Raw genomic sequence first — 18,231 nt, 5'->3', positions numbered from 1 at the left:
TGGTTTGACTGCTCTTGCTTTGGAGTTGGCATGCATAATTATTAATATCTGAGGAGTATGGTGGGGCATCGTCATCTGGTTATGTGCTCCTTAAAGAAAATCCATTGCTTTTCCATGCCCAGCCCTATTTGGAGTCATCTTAAACAGACATCATCTGTCAACTTTAATGCAATGGTATGTCTCCTTACACTGGAAGGATTTATGATGTATGGAATCTAACTGTGTATGATTTGGATTGAAGAGGATGTCCTGCATGTGTTTATTTCTGTTTTAGAACCTCCTGTTTAGGAGTGATTACAGCGCGTGTTCGAATGTCATACTGTGGTGCTGTGGTAGAGGCAGCAACATCCAGAACATGCCTAGAAATCTAGTTACACTGTTTGGGTTTCTTCGATTCCAGCCTGTGTAAACAACATCAGATGCTACAATTAACTGTTAATCAACATGCAGAATCAAATTTGATCATTATCTGTGGCCTCCTGTGTTTCTTTATATAGCATTGTAGTCAGATGATGAATGGAAGTTGCATTTTCTATGTTGTTAAAGACTAGTTCCAGTGGGTTTAAAAAGGATCACTTCTAGTATTTCCTCAGTGTTAAAAAAGGGTCACCTGCAGTATTTCCTCTGTGTTTACTAGGTCCTGTAAGTCTCCATTATGTAGGTGGCCATTCCTGAGAAATGTGGGAGGGAAGAGGGCCATCTGCAGGAATCTTCAAGAATCTTCAAAAATTTTGGGGAAGGTGGGTGTCTGAAGATGGCTGTGGACTGAAAGGGCCCCTGTAAAATCTAGTAATTGTGGATGAGGAAGACTTTAGTGGAAAATCTTGGAATGGATGCTTTCGGACATCTCCAGAGGAAATGATTTGCTTCTTTTGATAACAGATACTCTGCTTAGAAAAGCATTCTGTGGATTTACTATCAATTGCTACAAAGGAGAGGCTGTGCTGTTAATATTTTAAATGAACAGTTTTGTGTCTTGAACTACAGGGGTTACTTCTGCAGCTGTGTGATTTAGTGGATTGATTTGTGCTTTGGGATTGAAGACTTTGCTGTGCTCTCTTTTTCTGCCACTGGGTGATAGTCAAACATAAGCTTATGCTATTGCTCAGTTTCCTCACCTTTGAAAAGGAAATGATCAAGATTTGCTTGATATATAATGACAAGCACAAGATAAGGGGAAGAGGATGTTAAAAATGTCATCTGCTTTCACTAGCCTTCTGCGCTTGTCTTTACTAATGGAAGGATATACAAATGAAAGTGATTCTTTTCTGTCAGTGCTTCTGTCAGCTTAATCTGTGTTACTACCAGGCTGCAGCAGTCCTGTGACAAGTAGCTGATGGTTGCTGGATCAGTCTGACTTGTTCCTCTACAGGCCAGGGGTTGCAAGCCCTTTTGCTTGACCTGGTGCTTTACCTGGATTTGGGAGGGAGCTCAGTAAGAGGCAGAAGAAGCCTAGTAAATGAGTTACTGTGGGCTCTGACCTTTGGTACAGCTGAGCCCTTCTTAATAGTTTGTGGACAGAGATGGAGTGATACTGTGATAAGTTTGAAAGGCTGGAGAGGTGTGACCTGTCTGGGGTAGGGAGGGAACAGACTTGTTGCTGGGGGAACTCTGAAGAAGGGCTGGGAATGGGACACGCTTGCAATGTCTCGTTCTGGGAAAGCTCAGCACAGGGCAGACTGTTTAAACAGCAGCTGCTTAGCATTGCTCTGCCAGCCCTTGCAGCTATTTGTCCCATTCTGGTGGGATATGAGAGTTGAACTCAATGGGATCTTAAATTTGGTTTGCAAAAGCAAGTCTGTGGGGCTTGTTTCATGCTGGTGCCTTGGCAGCCTTGGGGCAAGCACAGCTTTACCTGTTATTGTATAGTTACTTCTACTGACTCATTTGTCAAAATATCTGAATAACTTGCGCTGTCTTTTATAGTGAAGTAGACTGTGGCTGTTTTGGCATGCCAAATGTGATGGCTTTTGTGTGACTAATTCCCTTTTAAGACACTGTCCCTGAAGTTATGAATTGGGAAAGAAAATAAGTTGTAGTGCTGCTGATGCTCAAGAGGGATAAGATGTATGAAGTGTTGTCTCTTGGGAGTTTTTTTTGTTCTGATCCTTCTTCTACTCTTCCACCCCTTCACTCCTTCCTGGCCACAGCTGGAGACTTAGTACACTGATGATCTCGTAGTCCCACCAAAAAGTTTTTAGTTCTCTCTGAGCTCTGTTGCAAGTACAGCAGACCCAGAGGTCATGTGAATAACTTGCTTTTCTTGGGGAAGGGGAAGAGGGAACGCCAAATCTGAGTGGTATCTAGCAGTGTGTGACTTTGTCTGGTGTGACTTTTGAGTGGTCTAGTCCAAACTGTCAGACAGTGGCCAGGCATAAGTATCTCAGGGGCAGGTGCAAGAAGACTAGAAGTGGTTAATCATGGCAGAACTGAAGCCCAGAAGCAGCTTCCCCTAACCTGAAGATAGCTAATGCCCTTATGCACTGGAGCTGTTGCCTTCTGATCTCTTCTCTTAATCCTGTGCGATTGAGATCAGAGAGGGTTGTTCTGCCAAGTGCCACAGTCAGGAAAGGAGGCTGGATGCCATGAAGATGTTGGAGCTGTTGGCACAAGAGTCTTTCTATGGGGAGCAACTTGTCTGTAAAATCTAGCCAGTCAGTGGTGAATGCTAGCACTGTAGCATGGAGGAAGCTGAGCTGATGTCTTGGGCACTTGGGTTCTTTCTTGGTCCTGGCATCTCATGGGAGTTCAGTCACTACTTCTCCTTTCTGGCTGGTGGTGGGAGTTCTTTGCTGGCCAGACCTCTCCAGTTGTGAAGAGTGGGCCTCTAGCTACAGCCGCATTAGGAATAACTGCAGGCAGACAAAAAGCAGGCTCTGTCCTGAGGGCAGGAGGTGAATTCTGGGAGGAGGGTTCAGAGGCAAGCAGGAATTTGTGTCCATAAAAGTCTTTATAGTTTCTGGTGTCTTGCCCTGCCTGTCATTGTGTCTGCCTCGGGCGATAGAAATCTTTCATTGTTCTTGTCTGTGTTTTGTTGGAAAGTAGCTGAATAGCTGTCAGTCTAAATGAGTTTGTCTAAAGGTTAAGCCTTTGGACAGAGTGTGCAGTTCTTAATTTTATTTCTCAGAATGAATAAAGCCTGTCTGTCCAGCCTCTACAAACAGAGTGAGTTCACTGGGTACAGGTCCAGTCAGTCAGTAGTCCCCTTAAAAAAAATAATTTTTTTTTTTTTTTTAAAAAAATATACATAAAGACCACTGAGGTCTGTAGAGCACCAAATGTAAACTATGGTAGGTGGCACAACTTAGTATCATTCTAACAGCAAACTTTGCATGGTTACAGGCTGCTTAACCAGGCCGTTGGTATTTCATTTGTCATAAGAAAGTTAAGGCTTCATTTTAGCTGGAGCTTTATGGAGATAAATATGGGTCAGTCTTTTTCTCAGAGGGAGGTGATCTGGCTGTCTCCTGTACTTTGATAGACCTGAAACTTGTCTGCAATGTTTCTCAGCGCTGTGCTTGGCCCTGTAAGTTAAAGCTCAGCCTGAACCAGAGTGGGATGGTGGCATGTGAGGCACCAAGGTCTAGGATGTCAGTATGTTTGACACTTCCTGGTGAGAAGGATGTCTGGCCCAAGACTACTGATGCCTCCATGGCCACTAAAATTGAAAGGAGGCCAGTATGCAACATTGATGGGGGACCAGGGTGGAACTGCCGTACCAGGTAGAGGTGTCATCGTGCAGTTTAAGGATCTTATGACATGGGTCTGCATACTCCAAGGAGACCCGAAGTCTGCAGAGGCTGAAAGGAGTGCCTTTCCTGAGCTCAGATGGTGGTGTCTCCTGTTCTTGGTGGTGTGCTGGATCCTGGTAGTCCAACCTTTGTATGCAGAAGTGAGGTGGTCTGCTGTAGAAGCCAGATGAAACAGGTTGACTGACACACAGCTCTTTCATTACTCAGTATAAGGGGTGCTTAAGAACAGTATTTTCGTAGACGCTCAGGTGCTTTTAGTCCTGGACAGTTCCTCAAATCCTCAGTCTTCCCAGAGTAATGCAGCAGCATTAAGATGCCTGGCATCTTACAAACGAATGCTTAATGAACAAACTGGCATAAACTCCTCTTGGTGCTCTTGTGAAGGCTGCTTTTACAGGCTCATTCCACTTCCACAGAAGCGTGAGTCAATGGCATGTTACAGTTTCAGATGGATGGTGACACATCTGCCTTGAGCAATGGGGAAAGCTGGAACAAGTCAGGCTTGGAAAAAACCCAGCTATGTCTTTTCTCTTGATGGTATCAGTGCAGGAGCGTGACACCTTTGCAGCTCTGAGGCTGGCTCTTCTTTACTGTGGACACATTGCCCCACTGGAAGAGGCAGGAGCATTTCCAGCAGTGTCTGACGATCTTGTGAGGGCAAGGTTGTTTCTTGGTGGCAGGAGAAAGGGGCTGTGGTTCCCTAAAGAAGTGAGGACACCCTCTCTGCACAACTCCCAGAGGAGCCTGAGGGTGCATCCTGTGCCTTACACAAGCTTCTTTTGGGACAGACTGTGGCATATGTGAGAACAGCGCCCTGTCTCCTGAAGAGCTTGAGGAAATCTTTGCTTTAGTGTAAAGCCCTGCAGTAAAACAGTGTAAGGAAAAGGAACTGAGCTGGAGTACATCATGGCTGTGCGTTTTTAAAGACATGATTTGTTTTGCTCCTTTGGTGGAACAGATGTTTCTATAGGGCACAAGTATCAAGAAGGTTTTGCTGAAGCTATTTAAAATGCTATTCCACAGCTAACTGCCCTGTCCCTTTTCTGGAGCAAACTTCTCCTATAGTAGAGCTGATGGAAGATAGCTCATGTATGCCCCTGACACTTTTATGCAAGGATTGGTATCTCAGTGTAAACAGCTGATGAAAGTGATAGCAAAGCCTTGGTGTAAATCTGATTCCTTTGAATCTGAGTCTGCTTTGTGGCAGTAACCTTTGCTGATGAGATAATGACCTCCTAAACTTCTGGGTCTGTCTGCTTGGTGATCACAGCAGAGATCTGATGATGCTGGCACTTGGACCTTCTCATATAGCTTGTTTAGAAAACGGAGTGCTGTAAAAGAATTAGCACATGGGGCAGATTGGTTTTGCTGCTTGCTTTGAGGTAGGGACTGAAAAATTTATCATTAAGTGATTGTAGTTAGCTATATACAACTTTTTTTCTTCCCAGCAAGCAGAAGCACTGTCTCTGTGTCTAGCTGCTGCCAGTTAAACCTTGTCTTTGTTCTGTGCAGCTGCATGCATGACTTCCCCCAGCTGTCAGCGGGTCCTGGAAGTCAGTCAGATTGTGAAATGGGGTACAACTGGTATAGAAAGGCCTTTCAGGTCCTTAATGTGGAGCTGCTGATGTGAAGAGAATGCGAAGCGGGAAGTCTGTCAGTCAGCAATGCTTTATATTTTGGTGGCAGGCTGTTTGTTTCCTATGCAATTTAAAAAGTGGGAGTGTGACAGGAAATATTGCATAGTAAAACTTTTGAGCAAATGCAGATCTGAGGATCACTGGGCCCTGTGAAGGTCTGGTAAAACTCAGGCTAGCTTGGTTTGAATAGCAGTGTGTGCATGGAGGTCTCCTCACTGTGTAGCAAGTCCCTCTGTGGCAGACTGTGAAGGAACTCTTGTTCAGATGAGACTAAGTACCCTTACAAGCAGATGAGCCAAGTATGTCATGCATTGAGCCCAGTGCTTCCAGCATACCGGAGAGAGATCTGAAGCTGAAGGTAGCCACTCCTTCAGCTTGTTTGTAGCACTCCTGCACAAACCCATACCTCTGAAGCACCAGCTTTGGTTGTCCCAGAAGCTCTTAATGTCACTGCTGGCATTATTCCTTTTTCTCCAGCATCTGGGGCTGGCAGGAACAACTTTCCCTCCTATCCTTAATATATTTTTATTTGATTGCCTTTGTAGCCTGGAATAGATATAAGAGCCTCAGCAAGCTCTGTGAGGGTGTGAACTCCCTGGAGTGAATTGGTGAACAGTTAACCTTGTTGTAAATTCTAGCAAAGATGCAGAGGGCAGAGACATCGGCTTTTTGACTGCTGCATGTCACTGTGATTGAATGATACTTTAGGTCAGTGCTAGCAGTGTCCTTCTGATGCAAGACTCTTTAATTGCCCAAATCCTTCCTGAGCAAAGTGCTCTGGAGTGGTACAAAGGGCTCAGCTGGCTTAGCTCAGCTCCTTTCCTTGGTGCTCATGATAACTCTTTTTATCTGCCTGGGGGGATGATGGATACTGCTATTCCAGTGTGCCTTTCTTATTGTGATGTTACAGTAAACACTTTGCTGCAGCTATAAACATAAGGCTAATCTGTCTTTCTCAGAAGGTGCTTTTCTCCTTTCCTGCTGTGTTGGTTGCAGTGAGCTCATATGTGTTGCAGTAAATGCTGGCAACAGTTTTATGTAAAACATGCTTCCAAACAAGCCCGTTTGGATAGAGAGGTCTGAATAATCTTGCTGCATTTTTCTTCAGGGAGTAGCAAGAGCATGTTTGGTTTGTCAGCCTGCTTGATGCTGGGTTCACCTGGCTTTAACTTCTGTTTCTTTGACAAATGGGGTATTGACTTGGTGAGGAGACTTGAGATGAAGCCCTTTATGCCAGGGGCTTCGAGGGTCACATGTGGGAGACTGTGGTGTGCTTACTGCCTGTGTGAATCTGCACAGACCTAATCTGACTGTGTGCTGCCTTCTCACCCCCACTGTAGCATGTGCAAAGGCTGATGATGTCTGTTTCTGAGCACCAGGCAGTCTTTCTGGCTGAAGGAAGAAACATGAATCTGTCTGGCCTGTTCTGGGCCCAGGCTGTCTGGAGCTGACAGCCTGGTGGAAAGCCCTTGGCATTGTGTGAAGCACCCAGCTGAAGTGGAAAAGAGATTGAGACTATTGCTAACCCCTTTGAGATTTGGAGAGCAGCTCCTCCTGGCTCCTCTTGCCCTCTTAAAAACTTAGCTGTGGCTTGGCTTTCCTGCTTTGTGGACAACTCAAGCCACCATAGTTGGCTTACTTTTTCCTTGTCTTTGGCATCAGACTATCAGTGGTGGCTTGTGTGATGGATAAATGTAGCACCGCACTACAGCCATCCATGCCCTTCTGGAGGTTTCTTTTGAGCACTTCTTTATTTTTCCAGCAAAGATAAGATGCAGCACAGCTGCCTCTCCAGCACTGGGTGCTGAATTTGAGCTGCTGCTGGGCCACCTGCTCATCACAAGTGATGTTTCTGAAGCAGAACTTGAGGCTTGCCCAGCCTGCAAACCTTTGCTTTGATATTACTTGCAGCAGAGACCTCAGCTATGCTGTTAATAGGTACATCTGTCTTAAGATCCCTGGACCTTGGCCTGGAGCCCTTCACTGGCCTTTCTTGACTGAAAGGTGATTATAAAGACTGAAAGTGGGGGTGTCACTGCTCATAGGAGTTGCAATATTGCTGCAGAAAGGCAACAACTATCAGAAGAAAAGGGTTGTTTATGGAAAGAAAGTGTTCTTTGTAGTTTAGGTCAGGGCCCTATCTGTTTATAAGTGCTGGTCTTGTATGGCTGACTTTTTTTTGCTGTTTTAAGGGAGCAGTTACCCAAATCCTTCCAAATGAGGGCCTTGGTCCAATAATCTGCCCATGCAGAGTGAAGGCTGAAGGACTGGTAGATGCCCACCTAGAGAAGACCATCATTCTACTAAACTTGAATATAAGCTGTGATCAGCCAGAAATTGGAATGTCTTATACTAACCTGAGTGAAACTATGTTGTTTAACCTCAGCAAAAATATGCTTTGGGAATATGATTTGGTTTATTCGTCTTGGCGTATGCAATGATGCCCTTTCATAGTACAGAGTAGCTTCTGATTAAAGTAGAAGCACTAGTTAAGACCGTGTTGTTTCTGGGCTCTGGGTGTGTTTCAAGACAGCTTCATCCAGGCTCTTGTCTTGAAGAAAGAATAACTCTACCTCACAGGTTCCTGACAGTTACGTCTAACCTTTTCTCTAGCACTGGAGACTTAAGACCTTTTGTGTGTGTGTGTGTGTGTGTGTCTGTCTGTCTGTCTGTCTCCAGGCAAACTATCCCATTGTTGTAAAGCTGCCTTCAGTGTTGTAATCACGTGTGCTGTGGTTTAGATTTGTTTACATCATAGCTGCGTGAAGATTCATCACAGAATAAAGCAAGTCAAACATAACTTCCTGGGTGTGTTCACACTGCTCGGAAATTTGGCCAGAGTGTGGGTGGCTCTGTATTGAATGAATGACAACATGCTCTCATCTGCAGATGAGAAAAACAGATACACAACTGGGAAACTGGAAAAACAGATACACAGCTGGATAGCAATAAATTCAGTCAAGGCAGGTCTTTTCTTTGTCACTTCTGAGCATCTTTCTTGGGGAGAAAACAATGTGCTTTGAGAGAAAAGCTCTGTGGCAATTCTGTACAGTCATTCTGCACTTCAGTTTTGGCCTCAACAGTCCAGGCAAATTAAAACTCGTGGTAGTAGATCCCCTGTAAGTCCAGCTGTCGAGGAAACTTGAGTCAGTGACAGAGAGCAACAGGGACATATGCTTTATTTAACCAAGGCATTATCCAGACCTCAAAGTAGCATCTCAGCATCTGAAAATAAAAGGGAAATTGGTGACAAAGTTCATGTGGCTGCTGGTTGGTCTCAGCATTGTGGGCTATGATGGGGCAGGCGAGAAAAGCATCTTTTTGTCTGCTCCTTTTATCCTAGGAAAAGTACTGTTTGCTAAGTAATCGTGTCTTAGTGGGAAAGGATTACTCCCCACGCTGCTGCTGCCCACCCCACGCCACCGCTGCCCGCCCCCCCCCAAATCTCTCTATTTAGCACCTACTCTATTTCTGCACACTTTTGGTTACCAAGGAATGTGGCCTAGATGGCTGTGTCTGGTTCAACTCCTTGCAGATGGGAGCTGGCCCTTGATGCATGACAGGTACTACGCTGCTTATACTGATAACCCTGCCTCACCCCAGCTGGCTTTGTGCAGAGGAGGCTTGTACATTATGGGGACATGGCAGAGCTGGTCTGAAGGTGACTATACAGATAGAGATAGCCAAGAATCACCTGCAGTTACTGTGTACCCCAAAGGAATTGGACACATACCTGTTGCAGGGTTTTTTTCCTCTGGAAGTGACAGCTGTCCAGGTTGAAGTGCTTCCTCTTCTCACAGATGGTGCGTCCAATTTCCACATGGAGCATGTATTTCAGCCCTCTGACAACCTAGAGAAAGCAGTTTCCCCTTTTAGATTAAGGGCAGGGGAAGAGGATGCCAACGTTTTGGCTAGGAATCAAGTGCTACATACGTGAACTGTGTGTGGTGTTGTGGATTGAAGTGTTTTGTGTTGAATTACTAGGGGGGGAGGCAGCGCCCTCCTGTGAAGCAGTTGAATGGGATAGAGGGACATGTGCTGTTAATCTTTAGGCATGCATAACAGTCCTGAGGAGGATCAGGGCTCCCATGTCTTGGGTACTCTGTAGGAGGGTCAATTGGTAAAAGGTTTGGAGGATCACCAGAAGTGGTGATACCACTTACCTGCACCATGGCTTTGTTTATTTGTGATTCCTTAAACAGAAAGAGGTCATTGGAACTGTTGTTATATTTGTAAACCCCAAAGCGAGCTGCCTTGCGAACGCCAGGGTTGTCGGTGTTCATTGGGACAGGGAAGCCAGGTTTCATGGTTGAATGAGGTGGCGGCACATATGTAGCTGAAACAACACAAAACATGAATGCGAAGCACATCAGGTGCCTGAAACGGTGGGAGCTTCAGCCCTCTGAACCAATGCTAAACCTTCTTTCTTGTCCAATACACTTGTGCTTCAAAAGGGCTCTGCTCTCATCCATTACAAAGTAATTTTCCTTTGTATGTTTGAAATGGTGAAACAATCCTGTGGAATGAAGTGACATAAAAAGACACTGCTAGAAGTGGTAGCAGAGCTCAGATTGACTTAGAAGAAGCCAGGGTATCATGATTATTATTTAGAACGTCTCTGGTATGACTACTGGCTCATAGAAGGCCCAACTTTGAATCCAGTTATAAAGCTAGATACTGTTGCTCAGAGTGCAGTCTAATTTTGATAACATATCAAACACTGGCTGGCAGAGCCCTGCTGCTCTTAGTTGGCACGCCAAAAAACTTGCAGACATAAGTCTTTCCCACCCACCCTTAATGCTTTGATGGCAGCTGAGGTTTTTATTTTAGGGGGATTTAGGTGGCAAGATAAAGGTGAGGGGGAGATACCTTCCTTCTACATGCTGATAAAGAAGAGGGTGTCCCTGTTCTCCAGCTGGGTAGGGAAGGGCCTGGGGCAGAACTTGGACTAGCTCCACACTGTCCTGCAGAATGGACTGCTGTGGGTGCTGAAGTGCTCTTGCCCTTGACCCAAATGCCAAAGACCATCTTGTTATCATAGCCATGGAGTGGAGGAGCAAGGTGTGTAGGAAATGGAGATTGTGGAGTGGGAACCCACGAGCTTTCAAGTTGGAGCACTCCTTTCCACACAGCCCTTATTACTGTATATTCTTACTTGGTTGTGTAGGTAATTTCCTCATGCCCTATTTGTTTTTTTCGGTAATTTAAAAGAAGCTCAAAGCTTACAGCTGATGTCATTATCTGCCCCCCCCCCCCCCCCCCCCTTACATTTGCCCTTACATTTGCCTTCCTCTCCATTTTCCCGCTTCTGAAATACAAACAAGAGGAAAAAATCCTTAACCTGCACAAGTTGCCGTGCAGCCACTGCTGATGCCAAGACCTCCCAGTGGAGGAGGTAGCCCTTGGAGTTCATGTATGTGTGTAGGCAGTGAGCCTGTGTATGCGTGTGCACACAAATGTGCATGCAGAGCTTACACTAATTTTGCTGTAAAAGTCAAGCTTTTTGTCACCTCCAGCTTTTTGTGACAGCTAGATCTCTAACAGCTGAGTGAGCACAGAGCATAGACTGTGTATTTAAGCTAGTTTGTACTGAGAAACTGGAGTAGAAGAGAGAGGGGCAACCTGTTAATCCAGAGTCTTATTTTTAAAAAAAAAAAAAACACCACCAAACAAAAAAAAAACCCCAGAAAACCCAAAAGAGCAACAAACAACAAAACCAAAGCCAGCATTACATGCCATCATCACCATAGGAGGCTGCAAAAATTCAGCTCTCGGGTTGCTTATGTGTGTCCTAGTTACTCTCACATCCTCTCCCACAAGGTGGTAATTGCTGCACCCCCTTGTAACACTGCTCGGGGATTAAAGTGTTGACCTGCAAAGGAGAGACTCAGTTCCATGTCCTTCCTCAAACCAAGGATGTTCAAATTCACATCTCTACCTGGCTGATACCCCAGCTGCTTTCATGACCCCCATGTTTTCTTGTAGGTGAGAGCTGGGAGACCCAGGCCATGTGTCTGAGGGGAGCAGATGTTCTGCAAGTGGCTTTGTGCTTGCTGTGGAGGTGACAAGCTTTCCTGTCGCACATCTCTGAACTATGTTGGGACTAGGTGTGCAGTCAGTTCTAGGCAACCTGGCAGTGTTTTTTCACCTAACAGCCCAGAATCCACTTGTAGGTCCTGAGGCTGTTCTCTATGGAATGATATTTTCCCACTGCACTAAGGGTGGGATTCAAGAGCTGCAGAAAGTCATGACCATGCGGCCTAGGACTGAAGGCATCTCTCAGGCAACACATATTATCCAGTGCTCAGCTCATGGGTAAGACTTTCCAAAGCATCTGTTTGTCCTCTTGTCCTGAACAGGGACTCTGCTTGGGGGTTAAGGTGGTGGGACCCACAGGTGATTTAAGAGGGCTATGCTAAGACCTGCCTGAAGTCAGAAGGGAAGCCTCAGGCAGAGCAGGGCCTTGATTTGGGCCTTGTGCATAAGGCCAGCTGTCCTCTTTCTAAGGGATGCCGTAATTTTTCCTGTGCCATCAATGCCACCTAAATAGCTTATAGGAACCACCTTTTCCTGAGCTTACCTGGCAACTGAGACAGACGGCCAGGCTGAGAGCAGTTCACTGGCTTGGGCTCTTCCGGCTGCTCTACAGTACTTTGCTTGAATCTATGCTCTTACACCTGTTGGAAAGTCAGTTGTGGCAGTGTTGGGGGTGTTGATAGCAGATACTGTCCCTTGTAGTAGGAGGAGATAACCACAGGCTTTTTCAGTCTTAGCACAAGATCCCTTTGCAGCTTAATAGCCCTCAACAGCTCTTGAGTCATGGTGACATCTTTTTTTAGGCATGGGGTGGCAGGGTGAGTGAGGCAGGCTGAAATCAGACTGCGTGCATGGGAAGAAAACTATGAAATGTGTTGCTCAAAGCAAGAGTCAGAGTCTGAAGTGACTGGTAGATCCAGCAGTGTCACATGTGGCAAGGCTGCTGAAATGCAACATCTGGAGAGGTGGGCTCACAGTCTAGCAAGCTGGACCATGTGTTGTAGACAGATAGCAGGCTGGTAATACACCACGTGTTACAGGCAGGTGGTAGGCTGGCATATTTTCACCCCAGCTTTCACCAAGGGGTACCAGGCGTTTTACCTCCTTCACCCATTGCAACTTGGTGTTGAGTATGATTCATACCAGAGCAAAGCGGGTATGAAGTATACTGAGCCCTTGTGGAAGAACTTCATCCAGATTCCTCAAGGCTAGGATTTGTTTTTCGTCATGTGCTTTGGTTCCCGTTCAAGGTGGTCACTGTATGGCGTTTGCACTAGTCTGAAATCACTTTTGTTGTTTGGAATAGTTTGCACCACTGTATTTCCAGAACCCAGAAACTCTCTGGTATGAGGCACCTGTAGTTCTGATTTTCTTCAACACAACCTTTTCTGATGGCTTATTCCCTAGCTTGGCCCTTGAGGGCCATTACCATAAAAAGTTGAATGTGTGTAGGGTGATGGCCCTACTCCAGGAGAAAAGCAGAATGGCCCAGAGGATCAGATAACAGTGTGGGGCTCTAGGCATACCAGTATTTGTGAAATGCTTGTTGTCCAGGCCTGGGTGGGAGCAGAGGCACTGCATGACTTGGCCAGGCACCTACAATGCTCAGAGGCCCTGAGGATGTGATCTCATGACCTGGGAAAATAATTCTTACTTATCTACAGGGAGATGCTTAGGGCCGGAGTATTTGTATTTCAGACCCTGTCCTTGCTTCTGGGTTTGGAAATGTGAAGAGAGAGGGGAAAAATCTGGCTGCCCTCCTCCGCCTTCTGTGGGTCGGTAGTAGGGTAGATTCTTTTCTTGCTCTGAGTTAACAGGCAACTGCCTGTTATTAAGCAAGAGAGGGCTGTTCTCGTAGAGAAGAGTTGAATGTTGTATTAAAAGGCTTTCTCTTGCGCTTTCCTCATAGAGGAATAATTTGGGGACCACCTTCCTGCAGTATGAGAGAGCAATCCTTGGATGCTCTTTCCCAGCTGGCAGTGAAGCAAATAGGCAGATTGCAACAGGTTGCCTTTTTTTTTTTTTCCCATGAGTTGCTTTCAAAACCTCCTCTCCATTACTAGAAGCAAGGCTAGGCTTTATCTTTACATTTTAAACGCAGCAGAGTTCCTGCATGCCTCTGCAACCCCCAAAGGAAACCGCAGCTGAGACAAAAAGCTACTAGCTAACCAAATGCTGTGCCTGAGTGCATTAGTGCTTTCTGTGTATAGGAGCCACAGTAAAACTGAAGTAGAATTAAAACCTTCAGAGAGAAAACACTCCTGTCTGCAGCTCCCGTTCTAAAAATTTAAGGCCAGCTGCAATCAAGAGTTTCCTTGCTCAGCAAAGAAAGAAATGACACACAGTAATGTTTCATTAAAAGTCAGCTAATCAGCACTCAAGTGCCCATCTGTACTTAGCAGTCAAGTTGTTACAGTCTTTAGTTTTAATAATCAAGGTCATGCAGAGTTTAAACACTGACAGATAAGTTAAAATCATAAGTTGACTTTAAAATCCTTGGATGATGTCCCTGGATAACCTGGTTCACTACAAGGGGAGAAAGTCTTTTAAGCAGTTGGATTTTCAACTGCAGTCTGAACCCTGCAGTGCTGAGCCAGCATGGGCAGCAGTTGGAGAAGGGCTGTTACTAGTGCGTTAGAAACCAGTACTCATAGGTCCTAAAGCACAAGGGAAAAAGGAAATATTTTCCACTCTTACCACCTGAAGTCCTGGTGAAGCTCCAGAGTGCTAAACAGCAAAGTGCAGCGAAGCTGCAGGCGAAGTTCGCTGCCATCTCTACCGCTTCAGAAGAGGAGCCCTTCAGCAAGAGAAGTGACCGCCCCGCTTCCTGCAGGGGAAGAAGTGCCTCTCTGAGTGCTCTTATTGGCTGCGAGGAAAGGAAAAAGATCATCCTAAAACCCCCTGAATCATCGCAGCTCTGATGCAGATTTCATCTCCTGATGATGACCACATACCTCAAAGCCCATCCCCAAAGCTCTGGCTTGGTGATAGCAACACCAGTCCTGCATCAGATAGGGGACTTTTGCTTTGGGATCCTCAGGGGTTGTGCAGAAGCATGGGCAGATATGTCTGATGTAAGACTGGGAAGTGGTGTGGAGGCGAGGAGAGGAACAGTCATGTGCTTTAAGATTCATGGGGAAATTTAATGCCTAAGAAATGGGCAGTGAGCCCTGGGATGTAGTTCTTGACTTGTATATGGGTATCTGTGTGGGGAGAAGCCTGACAGAGAAGATGGGCCCAGTGTCTTGCTTCCCCTGATGTGGAGATTTGGGGTTTGGGTGAGGGAGACGAGGAAACTTTAGGGGTACCTACCCAAGGGGGCCGTGTGAAGCAGAGCCAGTAGGAGGAGGATTTTGGTTTCAGTGGCAGAGAAGAACACTGTGCTCCACATTTACAAAAGGTATTTTGACAACAGGAAAGGGCTGCGTTAGGCTCGGAGGAGGTGAGGTTTTTTCTAGATGCTATCTAAAGAGCAACACAGGGAGAGGGTAGTTTGGCTCTCTATAGCTTACACAGCTTTTCAGCTCTGGGGTTGGATTCCCCAGGGTCAGTACTTTGTTTCCAGAGAGGTCCTCTCCAGGCAGTGTTGGCCCATGCTGAGAAGCTTGCAAGTCTGCAGTAAGGGCTTGGTTGCCAGACCTTGTGATGCACCTGAAATAACCAGCTGCCAGATTCAGGAGACTGGGAGGTGAACTGATGTCTTGCTGAAGGGCTGAGCATAGTGGATCTCAGTCTGTGTATGTGCATTTGTTTCAGGTGAGCAGGAAGGTGATGGTTGCCTTTCACTTGCCCCAGCAATGAACTGTGCTCCTTTCTGAGCAAAGACATCTTACTGCCTGAAGGAAAATCCTAATGCAGGGCGGTGTGGGTGGTGCATAAGAAGCTGGAGGAAAGTAATCTTAGTGTTTCCTTGTCAGGAAGGATTACGTAAATCTTCTATTGAAACGTCCCGCCAAGAAGGAAGGGGGCAAGCATGGTGAGTGACATTTATCATCAGTCCTGCTTGCACAGAGCTTCTGAATCAGACTCCAAAACCATTGGAAAACATTGAGAGAGAATGAGAGGGACCATATTGGGGTTCCCCCCCCCCTTTTTTTTTTCCTTGAGCTCACACAGTGGCCTGTCCTTCACCTGTGGCACAGGTAGGGATTGAATTGGGTATCTTCAGCCCTCTGTTTCTCCTCAAGAACTGAGCACTACAGTTCCTACCTCACTGAGAGTCTCTGGGGGAGTGCCTTTATAAGCCTACAGTCAGGTCCTCCAACATACAAGAAAGGGTGGTTGGGACCCTTGTCACCAGATCCCAACACATCTCCTGTGTGTTGCGAGAGCCTGTTTGTCACCCTGCTACATAATGCACCAAAAGGGTTCAAGCTTCCTGTAGGACCTCAGTCTCTTCTCTCTTTGCTTACTGGTGAGCCCACAACCTTCTGATTTGAGTTGAAAAGGGCCCAGTGTGAGGGATTTGAGGGGATTCTTTCCTTGCTTATAACAAGCGCCTTGGGACACTACTAGCAGCCCTTTGACAGGGTTTGGTCTGAGCGGGGACGATGGCTTAGTGAAGGCAGAGAGGGTGTTGTGCACAGAGTCGGGTGGGAGAAAAGCTGCGAGTGCCGGAGTTGCAAGACCACCTTGCTTAGCTGTTGGCACTAGAGGGCACCAGGAGGTAATTCACTGTGCCGGAGCCCAACCTGCCTGGTCCAGGCACCCACAGAGCATCCCGAGCAGCTGCTGCTGCAGTACCTCTGACCTGAGTGCTGGGGAGATTGGGATGCCCGTGTGTGGAGCCCCTTCCTCTGCACAGAAGCCAAAGGCAAGTGCAAACCTCACGCAGAGCAGAGTTGTCCCCAGTGGAGTGGGGACAGAGCCCAGGAGCAGCAGCTGCATTTCAATCTCATCCAAAACTAGCAATGCCTCGGGCTGTCTTCTTGCCTAGGAGGTTGCCTGTGATGGACCAGCTCTTGGGTGGCTGGTGGCTGGTGCCCCGGGGCAGCGGGGAGCGTGCTCTGGCTGTCAAGGCACCTGCACTTGTGGTCTGATGCAAACCTGGCTTGTGCTGCCTTGTGCTGTCCTGCTGCAGTGGCAGCTGTGCTGCCACAGACTTTCTCCTGGGGAGCTCAGGACCTGCTCTAGGACCTGCTCTTTCCTGAAAAACACTGTTTTACTCTTAACAGGGTTTATAAAGCCAGACAGTGACTTAAACAAAGCAGCATGTGTCTGCGGAGGGCATGTTTTTCCTGCCTCTCCCCTTCTTTCCATAAAATTTCTCATTTACAGCTCTTCCAAATCAACTTTTCCTTTTTCTAATGTCCCTTTTATGATCTGTTGAGGAAGTTTCTCCAGTTCTTTTCTCCTGGGAAGTAACAGAGTACTTACTAATGAGCAGTAGTATTAATAGTGCTAGGTACTATTATGTTAAAAACCCCCACGAAAATACTCCCCCCAATAACTGACAAACAATAGCAAATTCCTCCAAGCCCACAATATGCAAATAGTTTTTATTTTTCTTTGTGAATTGTTATGCCTTGGAGGAACCTGTGACTGGAGACTGGGACTGTTGTCCCTTTACCATGGCTCATTCCAACCAGGTGCTATCTCCTGGGATGCTGCTCTGTGCCCCAAATCCATCTGCGGGAGGAGATGGAGCAGCATGATGTCTCTCCTGACATCCAACCTAGAAAATGAGTCAGAGCCTCTTCTTGATGAAGCCCCCTTAGGGTCACTGATGGGAGTTTCACCCACTTTCCCTGGAATGCACGTGTAGACCACCTTCTCCACGCCAGCACTGGGCACACGGGGTACTCCGCGGGGCGGTTTCCACTCTCTAAATTTCCCACTATGTGGCAGTTCCTGTGTGAGCAGAAATCCTGAACAGGGAAAGGATGGAGTAAGTGGGCAAGGAAAGGCTCACTGATTATCCCAGGGTAAACAGAGAATTTGCTTTGAGCAAAGAGCTAGCCCTGATCCAGTCTAAATCAAGCTTGTGATCTTTCTGCATTAGGCTGGGTTAAATAGATCTTAAAAGACTTGCACACAGGAAGAACCCTTGTGGGGTTTTTTTGTGTGAGTAGGGGATGTTTATTGCAAGTTGTGGGATACCAAGTCTGCTCTCTTTTCTGCAAGGGAATTTGCAGAGTCTGTTCATTCTCTCACTTTTTGTTTGGGTTACTAGAGGTTTTGGAAACAGTATGCAACTGTGGGAACTTTTTGGATTAAAATAAAAAACGCCCAACTCTTATTATCCATAAATCAAAGATGTAATGATATCCTCTTCTCTGTTGAAGACGCAAAAACCACAGTACCTGATTTTCATGACATTTGGTGCATGAGGTGGACTTCTTCAGCATCACCTTTAGCTCCTATTGTTTGAGGCAGACCTTTGGCCACACAGTGCAACCCAGCAGTTGCCACCATGGCTTCCTGGAATAATGCCAGCGGGGTCTGCAAGGGGTCATGTTGGAATTATACTCCTGTAAATGCAATCAGCATCTACCCCTGCACCCACAATATTTCATTTTTAGTTCTGACTCCTGTTTTATGCTTCATGGATCAATGGGGACTGTAAGAAAAATTCATCTCATTAACTTTTGCAGGGACTTGGAGGATGACCAGAGTGTGTTTGAATTGTGCTTTCAAAAGTTTTAATTAAGACACATTTACCAGTGTCAATAGTTGTGGGGATTTTTTATCCTTTAGTCTTTTTCACATTTTCCAGGCCTTTGTCTGATCCCCAGGGCAGCTGATTTAGTTGGCTTTGCTTTAATGAAGGATCTGAGCAAGAGGATGATTTTTTTTGGCTCTCAGGT

The 18,231-nt window shown here is 46.2% G+C and overlaps 1 protein-coding gene across 1 annotated transcript; it reads right to left on the bottom strand.

Moving 5' to 3' along the window:
- Positions 1 to 8,307: 8,307 nt before the first annotated feature.
- On the bottom strand, positions 8,308 to 14,226 carry CST7 (cystatin F). The gene is made up of 4 exons (XM_009949903.2): positions 14,123 to 14,226; positions 9,553 to 9,725; positions 9,123 to 9,239; positions 8,308 to 8,614 (listed from the first exon to the last, which is right to left on the bottom strand). Exons 1-4 carry the CDS (start codon positions 14,196 to 14,198, stop codon positions 8,537 to 8,539), a joined length of 444 nt encoding a protein of 147 aa, XP_009948205.1. The 5' UTR covers positions 14,199 to 14,226; the 3' UTR covers positions 8,308 to 8,536.
- Positions 14,227 to 18,231: the final 4,005 nt, after the last annotated feature.

Source organism: Leptosomus discolor, chromosome 2 (genome assembly GCF_034619465.1).
Source record: "Leptosomus discolor isolate bLepDis1 chromosome 2, bLepDis1.hap2, whole genome shotgun sequence".
Lineage (NCBI taxonomy): Eukaryota > Metazoa > Chordata > Aves > Leptosomiformes > Leptosomidae > Leptosomus > Leptosomus discolor.
The sequence above is the reverse complement of the archived record's forward strand: the minus strand, read 5'-3'. Positions and strand labels throughout refer to the sequence as shown.